Source organism: Lutjanus erythropterus, chromosome 2, assembly GCF_056507025.1.
Source record: "Lutjanus erythropterus isolate fLutEry1 chromosome 2, fLutEry1.hap2, whole genome shotgun sequence".
NCBI lineage: Eukaryota > Metazoa > Chordata > Actinopteri > Lutjaniformes > Lutjanidae > Lutjanus > Lutjanus erythropterus.
In genome coordinates, this window is record NC_139318.1 from 13499907 (window position 1) to 13515681 (window position 15775).

Consider the following 15775-nt stretch of genomic DNA (forward strand, 5'->3'; position numbering starts at 1 on the left):
TAGTTCCTACATGAAACTACTCTCAACAAGGTCTGTGGATTATCTTGAGTAACGGTGTCATGATTTTTTGAAGGAGACGCTGGTTTTGAATTTTTCCAATTTTTGGGGGGTGATCTGACTAAAACAAGCCACATGCCATTTGGTCCCATTATATTGAGATGATTCTGGGCTGACCTGTGCATGAATATGTTAACAGCACATTTTAAATCAACATGTTAAGAGGCATTGTTAAAAATGGCCATTTTCAGTCATCTGTGTATATAAACACAGTAGGATGTCCAAAATGGACAGGTTATCAGGTTATGTCCTGTCATGTTGAAACGAACAATTTTGGTTTATTAATGGAACACAAGAGTAGAAGTTTTATTTCTGCCTTCCACAGCTGGTGGTGTTTCCTGTGTACTCACCAGAGTTCTGTAGGTGGCGCAATCAGTCACACCTGATGTTCATTAGTTCATTACTTGTAGGTACAATGGTGATTAAGTTCAGCAGTTCACCTTCATTCCAATCAAATCACAAAACCATGCAGTTTGTTTTTAATTGGCAAGATTTTTAGCTCAGCAGCACAATGGAGGGAATTTTGTTTTTGATGTTTTTTGATGCTCACGGCATTAAAAAAAATAACATTTAAGAAAATAAACAGGAACATTCCCTGTTGACGACTGTCCACAACAAGAGCTTTAACTATAACTATAAAAATATAGCTCTGAAAAATTGTTCTAACTAAAGTTGATGGCAGAGTCTGGACCCTTGTTTAGGGCTGTCCACACCAAGAACTATACAATACTGTGGATTATCCACACACTTCACTGTGAACGTGTGGTGGAACTACTTTCTACCAAAAGTAGTAGTAGTAGTGGTAGTAACACAGGTGTTCATCAATGATACTGATTAAGGTCCATGAGGCAACATGCACAACATGCTTGAGTCTGTTTGACCTGAATGGAACCTTAATTAGTATCACTGGTCACAACTGTGTTTATCCTGCTGTTTAATGGATTTAATGGCTGCTGAGAAGAAAACGGTCTAATACTTCATCTGTATTTTTAAAAAAGAAAGTAGTGAGTGAAAAACAAGGCTTGGTAATTATTAAATTTTGACTTTATTATGAAGTAAGCCCAAAACCCCTGCAAAAGGTCAGTTTGATCTGTAGGAGCATGTGAATGATTTGGTCAAACCGTCCTTTGAAGGTTTTTTAGGCACTCACGGTGCTGGTGCCTGCTGGTCTGGACCCCTTTGGGACAGTAATTTCCAGACGCAAAGGACTTTGGTGCTCCTCTGCAGTACATGGTTGGTCTTTCTCTGAGCAGGATTTTGATACCTTTGCTCTCCTCTTCGACAAAAATACAGAGTCAGACTGTTCACGTAAGGGCAGGTGGACAGTCTTCATAGTCAATGGCAGGTGAAGTGTGACAGACTTAGAAATGATGGTCACAGGTGGCTCAGGAGGAAGAAGAGGAGGTGGCGGAACCACACTGCTAGCGTTTTTGTGACAGGTCTTTGCACTCTTCAACAACAGCTTAGGTAGAGGCTTTACTTTTTCTGCAACAGGTTCCTTCTCCTTGGTGGGACCCCGGTGTTTTGGTGCTGAATGGTTGAAGGACCTCAGTGGAGGAAGTGGGCACGGGCATTTGATCTGGAAGCCCTCAACAAGTAGGTTGACTCCAACATACTGTGGCACTTCTACTGCTGCCTAGAGACAAAAAGTGACCCCTGAAGTACTATATATCACCCTCATGATTTGAGTCACTTAAATGTTCACTATGTCTTGAAAGGAAGGGAAACTATTTCTTACCTGCTTATATATGAGCTCAAAGTCTCCAGTCCCTGCAGTGCGGCCTGCTCTGCGGTCCAGGACAACTCGTAGTGTGTCTTCCTGCACAGCAGTGCAGAGACCGGCTGTCACAGGGGTAGAGGGAGCCATAGTGGGACTGGCATTGATTTCTATCAGCCATGGACGGAGGTCATGACCTAAGAAACGCAAAACAAAATAGCTAAGGCTGGGCTGAACCAACAAGGATTAATTTTTAAACCAGGTTAAATTGTAGATGAACTTGAAGTTATGTTGCACCAAACTTTTAGACTAGCTTAAATAGTGAAAGATTACATTTAAACTTAATTTTAAACCTCAGTTCAGTTTTTATTCTAAACCAAAATTAAATCTAATTCTGCTGAATATGGAAGTTAATTGGAACAAGTTGACACTTCAGTCAAATATCAGGTCAAAGTGGCTGCCTTTCTTTGAGATGGATTGTGTGAAATAATCAAGATCCTCCGATAAAGTTAAAGGGACAGTTCAACCAAAAACAAAAAATACGTATTTTTACTCTAGCATATAGTGCTATTTATCCCTCTGGACTGTTTTGGTGTGAGTTACAGAGTATGGGTCATAGAGATGTTTGCCTTTTATTGAATATAATGTAACTAAATGGCCCTCAGCTTTTGTGCTCAAAGTTCCAAAAAATACATTTGAAAAATTCAAAACCAGTGTCTCTTTACAAAAATCATGACATGGTTATGGTGACATGGGTAAGATAATCCACAGACCTTGTCATGAGCAGTTTCATGTCTCTAATAGAAACAAGGTATTTCCCGCAGATTCTACTGAAGAGAGAAAGTAGTGCTTTCATGAAACTGCTCACAACAAGGTGTGTGGGCTTTCTTGAGTGGCTTTTGGACACTAAGAGAGACACTGGTTTAGAATTTTTCAATTTGTGTGTGTGTGTGTGTGTGTGTGTGTGTGTGTGTGTGTGTGTGTGTGTTTTGAGCACCACAACTCACACCAAAAAAGTCTAGAGGGATAAATAGCACCACAGGCCATGGTATTTTTGATTTTAGGGTGAACGATCCCTTCAAGTGACAGACCTGCTTAACCCAATTGAGTTTCGTGTGGCATCTCTGTCTCTCTGTTTCTCTCCAGTTACTGCTAGTCAATTTCCTTTGTTCCTTTCTGTGCTGTTGTCCATTTTTCAATTTTCTGTTATCTTCAATTATATTTTTGTCAAAGGCAGAGAAATTATAGTTTCTCTGCTGAACCATCATGAATAAGCAAACTAGGCTAACTGACTTAGCTACCTAGCAGACATCCCAGCGTTTTGTTAACTTTTTAGCTAGCGAGTGGACAGTATAACATTTTGTTACATTTTTAGCCAGCTACAATACGATCTAGTTTTATTAACTTTTTAGCAAGCTACAAAACAATTTAACGCTTTCTTAACTTTTTGAATTGCAAGTAAACGCTAACATTTTGCTACAGAACTACAGACAGATAAAAGTTAACAGTTTTACTCCTCTTTTATACCTACTAGGTCCTGATTATTAATTTATTTTAATTTGGGTAAGCAAGCATCTCCTAATGAATTAAACTTTGAGTTTACATCAATAAACTTGAATTTACTAACAGAGGTTGATTTTTAATTGTGGATTCATTCATTTTAAAGAATTAAAATTTATCTTAGATTAACTTAATTTTGTTTGTGCAACTCATTCTAAGTGGTGATGAACTTCCTTTTGTTCTTATAGTAAAGGCACATAAAAAATGTAAAACACAGTAAAAATAAAAAAAAACACCAATATAAGTTGATGCATATGGAAATAGGCAATATAACATGATAAGTAACATAGAATGTCATTTACAATGATCAAATCCTACCTAAGATGAAGTCGGCTCCGTAGAGTTCAAATGTGTTTTTGCGTGACTCTATCAGATCCTGTGTTGTCTGTAACGCATGGATCACAGCCTTCTTCATCCCCGGGACTACCACGTTGTGCCATTGAGCTTCCCGGCCCTGGCTTGACAGAAATGTCTGAAACTGGTCATCCGACCACATGTTGTCTGCTGGAATACCTCGATGGCGTTGTTGGGAGGGTCTCAGGTGCTTCTGGATGGAGTGATTGCACAGGTGGACAGAGCTGGATTGGAAAGACAAATGAGAGGAAATCAATGATAGGGAATGGACAAAAGTATATTGAGTCTGCTCTCCATTTTGCCCTCAAACTAGTTCTGGACTACATTGTCTTTGGCTAAGGTAATATTTACATGATACGAAGACACCTTTAGTAACAGGTATAAAAACACAAAAATATGATCATGAATTTCAGATTTAGATATGAGTAATCTGGCATGCAATATTATTATACCAGGTAATAAGAAATTAACTAAGAAAGTAGAGAGTGTGAGTAGGTTAAGTGCTTATAGTGAGTATTAAAGTTATTTTTTATAGTACTTACTTTGCTTATTTCTCATTTGTTTCTTAAAATGTAGGAACTTAAATACTGTAAGTGCCAGGCAGCAGGTGTTTTAGAGGCAGCTTGCAGTTTTGGAGTTCATTTGAATGTTACTAATATCTAGAAAACAGCAATCACACAAATATTTGGCTATACCCAGAGGAGAACAGCTATTTTCAACCCATGCATTAACACAAAATCAGATCTCCCGCCAAAAATGACAAGCTTTCTCTCACTTCCCCTTTTTCAAATTTAACATTCATCTGGTTTCACATCTGCTTCTGTCTTTAAGTTTCCCACCATTCCTTTATTATGTATCACTGTCTTACCTGTCCAGTGTATCTAGTGAGTAAGGCTGTGTCGAAAAGCGCAAGTAGCACTTCCTGTAGAACCACACGGTCAGAGGGTTCCAATCGGTGACCAGGAACCACTGGCGCACGTCAAATTTGGTGCCATAGATCAGCAAGGGGCGCTCCACGTACTTCTGCACGACCCACTTGCTCTCCTTGATCAGGTTTGGATCACTGTCCACCAGCTTGAGGATCTGGTCCAGATGCTTGGCGCATTTGATACCTAGAAGGCAGGTGTGTCAGGTCAGCCAAGATTAGGGCTGATATTACGGCTGGGTTACACCACCAATGATTCATTTTTAAACTTGATTAAATTATGGTCTAACTTAAAATGATGCTGCACCAAACCTTTAGCTTTATCTTAGAATTAATAAAAATTATATTCAAACTACAGTTTAGTTTTTACTCTAAACTAAAATGAAACTTAATTCTGTTGCACTAAAACTTTAAGCTCCAGCAACAGCAAAATAATTCTTGGCCGAGCCATCGTGAGTAGGCTAACTAACTATTTTGTTGGTTAGCAAACAATTTAATGTTTTCTTTACTTTTTAGCTAGCTAGCAAGCAATACAACATTTTATTTTTTTAGGGTTAGGGTTTATTGTGCAACAGAGTTCTCCTTAATTTTAAATCTGGATTAACTCATTTTAAACCTAGTTTAACTAAACTCTGATTTGTACTAGTCCTAGATTAACTTAATCGTTGTTGGTACAGCACACTCAATATTATGTAGTGACAGTGATAGTGTCTAACTGCTGACCTCTGCCCCTGGACTTAGCTCCAGGTTTGATGATCCAGATGTTGTGCACGCCGTCTATGTCCAGCTGAGGACTGACCTCCACCAGTTTCTGTAGCACGGCTTTACAGCAGGTCACAAAGCGATCACTGTCCTCGATCTCTGCTCCTTCACTGAGCAAGGAAACAGAGGGATGGAGGGACTGCGGTGAGATACCGAGGAGCACTTTGGTTTGCCAGTTTCCCTTCACCTCTTATACTCTGTACTCACTGAACAACAAAGAAGTAATTGTCAATGAACTCTGCCCACTCCTCCTTTGTTAGTGTTTGTGATGTCTCCAAGCTTATGTCTATGTCACCATACTCCAGACTCTCCAGGAACTCTTGGCACACTTTGAGTGCGATGTCAATCACTTGGGAGGAGACCACTGATCTAGATGGCCGTTTGCTTTGTTTCCTCTGATCTGCTGTTGAAGCAAGAAAGTCATGTCTCTCATAATTTATCTAAACACTGAGTATACACAGTCAGGTTAGAGATGCTCATACCCTGAATGCGGTGGCTCATTCTCTGTCCCTGGACACCCTGCTCCTTCTCCACAATGTACTTCAAAAGACTGGTGCAGGCTGTCCTCCTGTAGTCTTCTACACAAAGGACAGAGACAGAGACAAGTATTCTAAGCTTTCTCTATGAATGAAAGTAGGATGATGCTTGAACTTACAAACAGCCTCACATGAATTTAGTTTTATTTATTCAAGTTAATTAAACTTAAATGTAGAATGAGTTCTTCTAACTTGAAGTCTAACTTGGAGTATTTTAAATGATAATTTGAACGAATGCCTTGTACAGAGTTCAATCAGCTCAATCAAGAAGCATGATCAGCATTATTATCATACTTCCCAGCATGCATTGTTTCAGAGTGAAAACTCCTCTTTTCATAATACTCAACATTTTCATAATAGTGAAAGCATGGCAAACCATGATTCAGGTTAGTCTTGAAATCATCTGCACCCTTAAAATGTAATAGATTCACTGAGAGAAATTCACTGACTTTTCAAACTGAGAAAATATAAAAGAAAAAGTGTGACTGAAGAGTCATTGGTTCAATTTATTATCTTAGGTTTAAAGCAGACCTGGGCAAGATGTGGCCTGGGAGCCCACTGAAAGGTTTCGTGTGGCCCACAAATTCATCATGGAAGCATCAAATATTAAAAATCTAGCAAAGACAGTCAGCACCATTTTGCAACTGTCATCAGACCTTAATTTTGAAAGGCGCCAGTGCTATGATCTTTGGTAATGATAATGTAGTTTATGTTGTTCTTCTTCTACTTTTGCTGCTACTGTCACTGCAATCTGTATGCAGCACGCATGGTACACTGTAAAACATCAAGTTTTGGACATTACCAACAAAATATTAGCCCACAATTCATCACATGGCAATTGAGAAAGGGTGAGGAGCAGTAAACGTGGACCATTCCATTATTAGAGATTTGGCCATTATTAGGACCTTATATCATTTATGTCTGGCCCACGCAGCCTGATCAATTTCCCATGTGCCCCCCATGAAAAATAATTGCCCACCCTTAGTTTAAAGGGATAGTTCATCCTAAAATGAAAATTCGATCATTATCTACTCACCCTCATGCTGACTGAAGTTAAGGTTTAGTTTTTTTAGTCCACAAAACACTGCTGCATTTTCACAGGAAAACAGTGTTGCAGAATCTCCCAAACAATGAGACTGAATGGTGACCAGTTTTCAAACAGAAAAAAAAAGAAAAAACAGCCAAAAAAACATAAAATGCCTCCATACTGCTCATCTGGTGTAATCCAAGTCTCCTAAAGCCCCGACATGCCAAGTCGACTTGAAAGACATTATTTCCACCATGTTTTAAGCCTAAATCTTCACTGTAGATCCTTAGTGTGGAGCCACATTTATGTTTGCATGCACACCGTCTGAACTGGGTGTGCATGAACAGCCTTGGATAACCCCACATGAACAGTATGGAGGCTTTTCATGTTTTTTGGCTGTTGTTTGCATTTGAAAACTGGTCACCATTCACTTCAATTGTTTGGGAGATTCTGCAACGCTGTTTTCCTGTGAAACTCCAGCAGGGTTTGGTGGACTAAAAGAACTAAACCCGACCTTCATTTAGCATGAAGGCAAGTAGATAATGACTGAATTTGCATTTTTGGGTGACCTATCCCTTTAAGATAGTCTATTTGACAAGAACTGTTTATTTGTTTTGAATCACTATAGAATTACCTCAACTAGACTTTTCAAATTTGGTCCAATTTTAAGGCAATAACCTTTATTTAAGTAGAAACAAAAGTTTTTTTTTTATTGTTCACTGTATCTAGTTTGATGGACTTTAAAGTCAGATTTAACCTATGAAAGCATGCTTCTCATCCTGTGCTCCTAGTCTGTAACAGCGGGGGAAGAAGGTGTCCGGGTCAGCTGAATCAAACCAGTGCAGGTTCCTCAGGTTCACACACAACCCCACCTGATGAACAAAAGACAAATATTGATGGTGGGTGTAACAGGAGACAACTGTTACTGTAAGAAGTAATAACAACGTATAAGCGTACTTTGGTGGCGAAGCTGCCTGCTTTTGCAAAATGATTGATGATCTGTTCTTTTTGCAAGTTGTTGGTGTTGATGGCATCTCTTCGGTTTGTCCAATAGAAATAAACCATTTCATTCCGCACCAGGCGAGACTGTATGAGAAGAGGGAGGGGATGAGAGGTGAATCTGGAAAATCTGTTGAACTTTGCTCGTGCAAACTTTAAATTTCCAGCATGGTTATCAAGGAAAGCAACAACTTTTCACTTGATGTTCACTTTAACCTCATGTTAGCACACAACCTTAAAGGGATAGTTCAGATTATTTGATGTGGGGTTGTGTAAGACATTTCTAGATAGTCAGTGAATTACTTACAGTAGATGCTGGTCAACACGCCTCCAGTCTGGAGAAGCAGAGACACCGATGAGCATGTAAACTAAGCAATGTACTGCTGTGCTGGGGTCAGCAGCAAAAGGTGTTTTAGCCACTTAAAAAGGGTCTACCTAAAAAATCAGTTTGAGTGAATGCTATATTTAGAATATTTTCACTGCTTTATTTTGTCGTCAGCCAAATAAGCCAAATATCACCATCTCCAAACCAACCAAACTTCATAAGCAAAATCAATGATTTTATCACGCAGGACACAGGAGTTTTCACTTTGTTTGGGCTCCTGTGTGACTTTGGCAAATGTGAACTATCTGTTTAAAAGACAGAAGTGACACACTACTTGACTGAAGCAGTGGTAGACCAGCAATTTTTGTAAAAGGTAAAATTACTGATTTCGCCCATGGAGTTTGGTTGGTTGGAGCTAATATAACGGCAGTTTCCCATTGGAAAAGGCTGTCTGATTGCAAAGTAAAGAGGTGAACATATTCTAAATAGAGCACTGATATGGATATGTTTAAGTAAATCCATTGTAAGTGGCTAAAATACCTTTATTGGCTCACCTTGATTAGCTTCCGTGCTGATGCCCCTCTCTGCTTCAGGCATGGTAATCGCCATGTACTGTAGATAATGCACCGACTATGTATAAGTACCTCATACAACCTCACTTCAAACAGTCTTAACTATCCCTTAAAATGTATTTTTTACCATGAGATCATACAGTCCATCTTGGTCCTGCTCTTTTTCCACATCGTTTGTTTCTGAGAAGAAGGAAAAATGTTAAAACGGACAGATGTCCACACTCAGTAATAATAGCAATATGATGTCTCAAACAGTCACACTTCCATCTAGCTCACCGTCATCATCATCACTATCGCCAGCATCATTAGAGCTGGCTCTGCCCTCATCGCTGTGACGCCAGTGAGCATGGTGGTTTGGGCGGTGCATACGCTGCTCAACCCAACCTCTGGCCCTCAACGCTGCCCTGATTACAGGGTAAGGGCCCTGGATAGAGAACACTTTGTGCATCTGAGTGGACAGAAAGGGGACACAGACATGATGGACAACTTTCAGAAATGAATGTGACCATGGAAATGTTTTGAATATGTCCAATAATGTAACTCACCTTGACAGCTTTGTCCACAAATGCTTTGGCTGTTCTCAGTCTTTCAGCATTAAGGACAGGTAGGCTGACAAAACTGCGTCGAACTTTGCCTTCAGGTGGTGTCGCTGTCAAACACAGACACACATGCGCACACTTACAAACTGCTGCTGTAAGAGTTAATGCTACAATAGTATTGGCTGTTTACTTGCAGGGTTTACTTACTTGTTTGCGGGATTTTGCCTTCACTTTGGCTGCATCTCCGGACCACAGGTGTGACCTTCTGATCTTTGGATTGGCCTTTTGTTTCACCTGCGGTAACGGTTAACAACAGGAGCACTCTGTCATACATATTACATCAGTGAAATGGCCAATATTTGTGTGAAATTATGTCATAATTAGTGTATAAATCCATGAGTTAAGTCCACAAACATGTTTGCGAGGTCACAATGACCATGACATTTGACCTTGAAATTCTTGTCAGTTTGTCATTAAGTCCCAATAAGTTAAATAAGTTAAAGAAAATTCCCTCAAGGTGTTCTGGACCTGACCTGATGATGGACCTGAGTTCACAGTGACCTTGACCAAAATCTAAACAGTTCATTCTTGAGTCCAAGTGGAAGTTTGTGCCAAATCTGAAGAGATTCCCTCCAACTGTGTTCATGAAAAGGGGACAGTTGAGGTCACAGTGACCTTGAACTTTGACCTTTGACTTCAAAAATCTAATCAACTCATCCTTGAGAAAAGTCCAAAAATTAGCTGATGAATACAATATGCAGTGCATGTAAATACATAAACCAAATACAATAGCACATTGATTATACATAGATTATACACAGTAGGTTTACCATGACAAAGCTAAGCACGCTGTAACTAAAACTGAAGGCTTGACATCTTCAACCTGGAGCCAAAAAGAGCAAAGTCATGAAACATTAATACACAGCCTCTGAGTTCAAACATTTGGCCACCTGTCCGGAGGGTGACCTCATGAATAATTCAGCATTTGTGATCTATAAGAAGACTCTATGAACGCCAAGGACAAGTTCTCCGGAGGTGTGAAGTGATACAGTTTGTCATGTTTCAGTGTAGAAATGGATCCCTCATCAGCAAGTTATAATATATTAAAGGCCCAATCTGTATTATTTTGACACTATGAAGACAAAAAATAATAGTTTGACATATAGATGAGAAATAAGCATTTTGTGTGTTTCTTATCTGGTCCGAATTTAAAATATGGCAAGTGTTAGTGATATAAGAATTGCCAGCCAATTTGGTAGTAGAGGATGAAAACAGGAAGAACCTTTGAAGAAAATACACCTTAAGGATTTCCACTATTACTTGTATGGTCCTTGGGAGGTTCAGATATTAACAGTGTTCCTTTCTGTCTCTCACCACTGTCTGGGCATGGTGCACAGCGTCTATCAGTAGCCTGGTGTCCCAGCTGGGCTGAGTGTCTGGACATGGTGGCCTCCATACTAACATCCACTCTCATTCTTGCTTTGCTTCATGGTTTGGTCAGGCACGAACTGCTGCAGTGGACACAGTCTAGCATTTAGAGGGTAACAGTCATACAGTGTAAATATGCATAAATGTTACACAAATAATGTGCACAAATACAGTGATTAAAATCCTGTAAACAACTGCAAGTGTCACACAACTCTGGCTACTTGTTGATCCCTCCAAGTGCAGTGGACTATAAAGTGGGTCAAATTGCTGTGCAGGAGACAGCTTGGCTACACCTGTCAGGTTTGAGCGTAGCTAACACCTCAGACAGGCAGGGTTTGATACTCAGTTTGATTTCCTTCAGTTACCTGTTCAACAGAGGTCCAAAACTGGACACATATCAACAGTACAACAGAAATGCCCATTGTAATCCTATTATTTTCTGTAGAAAACACAGCCTGTGTGTACACCACACACAAACTATTTGACTATGCAATTTTTGCAATAAAGCCACCACAAGTTATAAGGCGTTATTTGTTTACTTAGCACCACATGTTCTCTAAAATAAACGAGAACCTTCTCATTGTCTCTTTTTAAAGAGTTATTGGCAAAGTAAGTACAGGTTGACACTACCAAAGATGATCATTGTCATTCTGTACTGCGATTTTATGTGTTACAGTAAATCTCTCTTTAAGCAAAGCGTCCGTGTCGTGGTTCAGTGTTTGTTCTCCTTACCTGCGGAGGTCTACAGGTGTATTAACTTCGGTGCTGGTTTCACCGGAGGAACGCACGGTGCGCCGCACTATCGACCTGTTTATTGTTACCATGGTAACCGCTGGATAGCTTCTGGCTAATACCAACCGGACAGTGAGAGTGTTTTCAATGTTATCTATAGTCGCCAAGGTTACAAAACCTTAAAATTTATTCCCGAACAAGGCGTTGCTTATGTTGATGTGTTAATAACATATCATAAAATGTCAACAGAGTAATCCGTTTGTTTATCCTCTGCGTGTCCTTGGAAATATTCTACTCCACTTATCCAAATGTTGATTTGTGGAATATGCTAAACTGTTATGGATTCTGCATTTCAACTTTTGATATTACATTCTGCTGTAAATCACGTATAATTTAAGAATACTGGGATTTAGATGCACATTATGCTAATGCTACGTTCACTGATGAGTTAAAGATCGAATTAACCATTTCTTCGTAGACTCTTACGGAATATTTTAAAATTATTTTTGTTTGTGCAGCATTTAGAACGGAATCATCTCTGTTCTGTGGCCATCTTGGCATACGTCGAGAGTCTTGTCTAGAACGGAACCCCAGACCCGCGAAAGATCTCGCGAGAATGAGCATATCAACCCAAACTTGAGTCTTTCCCTAATCCTTACCAGTTGGTTTTTATCCCTAAATCTACCCATCTATCTTTAATTACTGCCTTGTCGCAATATAAATCATAATCAGTTGGTTAAATGTGCCCAGTGAAGCGACAACGCGTAAAGATCTCGCGAGAGTTTCGCAAATCAAGGGCTCCCTTGTAGACGCAACGTATACACACAGTTGAGGGAGCTGCTTACGTCAGGATGTCACGTGCGCGGTAGCTCGAGCCTGTGCCCAGGCAAATTCCCGCGCCACACTCAGACACACAGTCATACACGTATACGCCCTTACGACAGGATACACACAAGTGCAGCAGTACGCTACATATATATCTTAACACTCGCACACAGGTAAGTTTAGCTATGTTTCTGAACGGTTTCTTTACAGACGATATTAACAGACACCATGTTTCTTGAAATTAACTTACGCTAACATGCTAACACTGTAGAAATGCTCACGTAACCACAAGTTACCCCGCTTAACCTGTGCCGAACCTCTTTCTCAGGTGACCGAAAAGTCCCGTCTGAGCTGTAAAATGTGTGGAAGAACCGCGTGTACTCTTGCTCCTGACGAGTTGAGCCGGGCCTGCTCCTACAGGAACCGAGGAGGGCGACGGAGACAGCCCCGCTGGAGGGATGGAGATGCGGATAAATACCGACCCTCTTACAACAAGAGTCCCCAGTCCATGAGTCCAGTCCTGCTGTCCCAGAGGCACTTTGATGAGGTAAGAACAACTGTATTTGTGCAGCACAGTGCAATCAAACACAAATCATTAACACTTCTATATTATTCAACAGTAGAGAACTTAAAAAACAGTGGTGAAATATAGCACTGTATATATAGCAAATTTGAGGCACTTATACTTAACTTGAATATTCCCATTTTATATACCTTTATGTTTCCAGTCCTCTACATCCTAGAGGCAAATTTTGTACTTTTTACTCATTACATTTGTCTGACAGCTTTAGTTAGAAGTTACTTTTCATATTACAAATTTTCATATGATTCCAGTCCAGTGAAAACCATGGGTCTCCAAACTTGGAGACACACCCTTAAGCTAAACAAACTCTAAAAAATACTTTGATTAGAAATGCAATGTCACAAAGTTGAAAACAGGGCTCTTTTTTGCAGCTCATAAAAAGTGGACTTTTTAGATATGTGTTGTTTTCACAAACCAATGGCACCACAAACATATGGTTATCTTATATAATATGATGCATTGGTGTAGATTAAACTACCCAACAATGTATAAAGTATTTAAAAGTAGTTTAAACTTAAACATCTACAGTAGAAAAATGCAACATACACAGCAATACAGCAGCAATATTAATCCCAAAATTACATAAAATAATGATACTGATGGGGACCATTTTACTACAGTATTATAGTTTTACTTTTGATGTTTTAAGTTAATTTTTCTGGTGATATTTAGATACTTTCACTTAATGCAGGGCTTGTAGTGGATTGGAATATATCTTCCACCTCTGCAAAAAGGTTGCATGTATAGGTTATTGCATTGAATAGCATTACACTGTGTAGGGGATTGTTTTTATGTTTGATCCTTGTATGTCTGCAGAATGCTCCTGTGGATGAGCGTGTATTGGCCACAATGCGTTGGGGTCTGGTACCTTCCTGGTTCAAGGAGAATGACCCGAGCAAGATGCAATACAGCACCAGCAACTGCCGCAGTGAGAATATACTGCAGAAGAAATCTTACAAGGTGCATACACTCTGAGACACTGCTATGCTATATTATCTTCCCTGTGTTTCATGTCTTGCTCTCTGTGCTGGGTGAATGCATACACTAATAAAGCCTTATCACTTTGTCATCTCCTCAAAGGACCCCATGGTTAAAGGACAGCGTTGTGTTATCCTGGCTGATGGGTTTTATGAGTGGAAAAAGCAGGAAAAAGGCAAGCAGCCTTTCTTCATATACTTCCCTCAAACTCAGGGAAAAACCGAGGATCATGATGACCCCACGACCTCGGCCCGCAATAAAAAGAATTCAGAGGCAGCGTGCCCTCCAGAGGAGGCCTCTCTTGACTTGACAGAGGTTTGTATTGGGTTTTCTTTTGCAAGATAAATACCGTGAACATGTGCTTTCATCCAGAACAGAAGTAGAGACAAAGCAGCTGTGGCGGAAATTACCACTGCTGAAAATATCCTGTGTGGGAGATGAGCCAAAGCAAAAATGTGCATGTGTCCACCAGGTGGTTCTATTGCAGAATTTATCAAAGTTTCATATGACATACAAACTTGGTTTAGTTTAAATATTAGATCCAGGTAAGGCGTGTAAAAGACAAACAAAATCTGCTCATGTTTATTTGACAATGTGTCAGTGCTCCTCTGCTCTATGCTTTGTGTTGGCCAGGGAAGAAAAGCACCAGGTGAGTGGACTGGATGGAGGCTGCTGACTATGGCTGGACTGTTTGACTGCTGGACACCTCCAGGTGGTGGAGATCCCCTGTACACTTACAGTGTCATCACTGTGAACGCCTCCCCCAACCTGCAAAGCATCCATCATAGGTGCGGGTAGTTGATTGAAAAACATAATCTTTTTTTTCATTTGTGTATATGAAATCCTAAATGACTGTGTGGTCATGTCTTAGGATGCCAGCAATCCTGGATGGAGAGGAAGAAGTGAGAAGATGGCTTGATTTTGGGGAGGTGAAGTCTCTAGATGCCTTGAAACTGCTCCAGACCAAAGACATTTTGACTTTTCATCCTGTTTCATCAGTAGTAAACAACTCCCGTAACAACTCTCCAGAGTGCCTTCAACCAGTAGATCCTAACAGCAAAAAGGTATCAAATTTAAGATGGCACAATGTTTAAATTAAGTCTGTTAAGTTTGGGAAGTGTTAATATTTTAACTTATTTTTTCAAGGTCAGGAATATGTTTGAATTTGAGTTTAATCCTTTAAAAATCTTGCTTGATTATCAGCATAAGTTGGTGTTTCATCAGCAAACTCATGTAAACCAAAAATCTATATTTGAAATGACTTCTAAATTACTTTTATTATTATATATATTTGCTATTGCATTTGTAGTAACATTTTAGATGTGATGATGAAGGCTTTTAGAGTGTTTGGAAATTTTTGGTTGCGATACCTTGAAACTGTTTAAAGTAACTAAATTCTACTCTTTAAAAGCTGTACTGTTGTTGCAAAAAATTTTGCAGTATAGCATCAGTTGTCAGGCAAAATAGATATGTTTAAGCTGACAAAATCTGACCTTTGACCTCTAGGAGCCCAAAACCACAGCCAGCAGTAAGATGATGAAGGGCTGGCTGACGAGCAGTACACCCCCAAAGAGGAAGGAGCCCAACACATGTGAGAGTAAAGAAGAAAGTAAAGCCAAGCGCAAGCCTGCAGGAGCACTTCAGCAGTGGCTTCAGGGAACCAATAAGAAGCCAAGAACCAACTGAAGATATGAACTTGGATTCTGCAGTGTTTGAAAGACCATCTGGGTCTTATTTATTCCACTTTACATTTTAGACAGCTATGAGAAGATCGGTGTTCTAATTTTTCTTGTATAATTGCTGTATTACATGTAATAAAATATACTTCGAATACTTTTCATGTCAAAATGTTTTCA

The 15775-nt window shown here is 39.7% G+C and overlaps 2 protein-coding genes across 2 annotated transcripts; one reads left to right on the top strand and one right to left on the bottom strand.

Annotated features, from left to right (window-relative positions):
• Nucleotides 1-936: 936 nt before the first annotated feature.
• On the bottom strand, nt 937-12260 carry ttll3 (tubulin tyrosine ligase-like family, member 3). Its single transcript, XM_084728957.1, has 15 exons — nt 11534-12260; nt 10748-10884; nt 9581-9667; nt 9380-9483; nt 9111-9282; nt 8962-9014; nt 7896-8024; nt 7696-7810; nt 5858-5953; nt 5583-5778; nt 5337-5485; nt 4557-4800; nt 3653-3912; nt 1796-1971; nt 937-1693 (listed from the first exon to the last, which is right to left on the bottom strand). The coding sequence occupies exons 2-15, from the start codon at nt 10845-10847 to the stop codon at nt 1196-1198; spliced, it is 2379 nt and encodes a 792-aa protein (XP_084585083.1). The 5' UTR covers nt 10848-10884; nt 11534-12260; the 3' UTR covers nt 937-1195.
• Nucleotides 12261-12476: 216 nt separating this feature from the next.
• On the top strand, nt 12477-15752 carry hmces (5-hydroxymethylcytosine binding, ES cell specific). The gene is made up of 7 exons (XM_084728969.1): nt 12477-12531; nt 12687-12905; nt 13758-13901; nt 14022-14234; nt 14553-14707; nt 14791-14983; nt 15426-15752. Exons 2-7 carry the CDS (start codon nt 12717-12719, stop codon nt 15603-15605), a joined length of 1074 nt encoding a protein of 357 aa, XP_084585095.1. The 5' UTR covers nt 12477-12531; nt 12687-12716; the 3' UTR covers nt 15606-15752.
• Nucleotides 15753-15775: the final 23 nt, after the last annotated feature.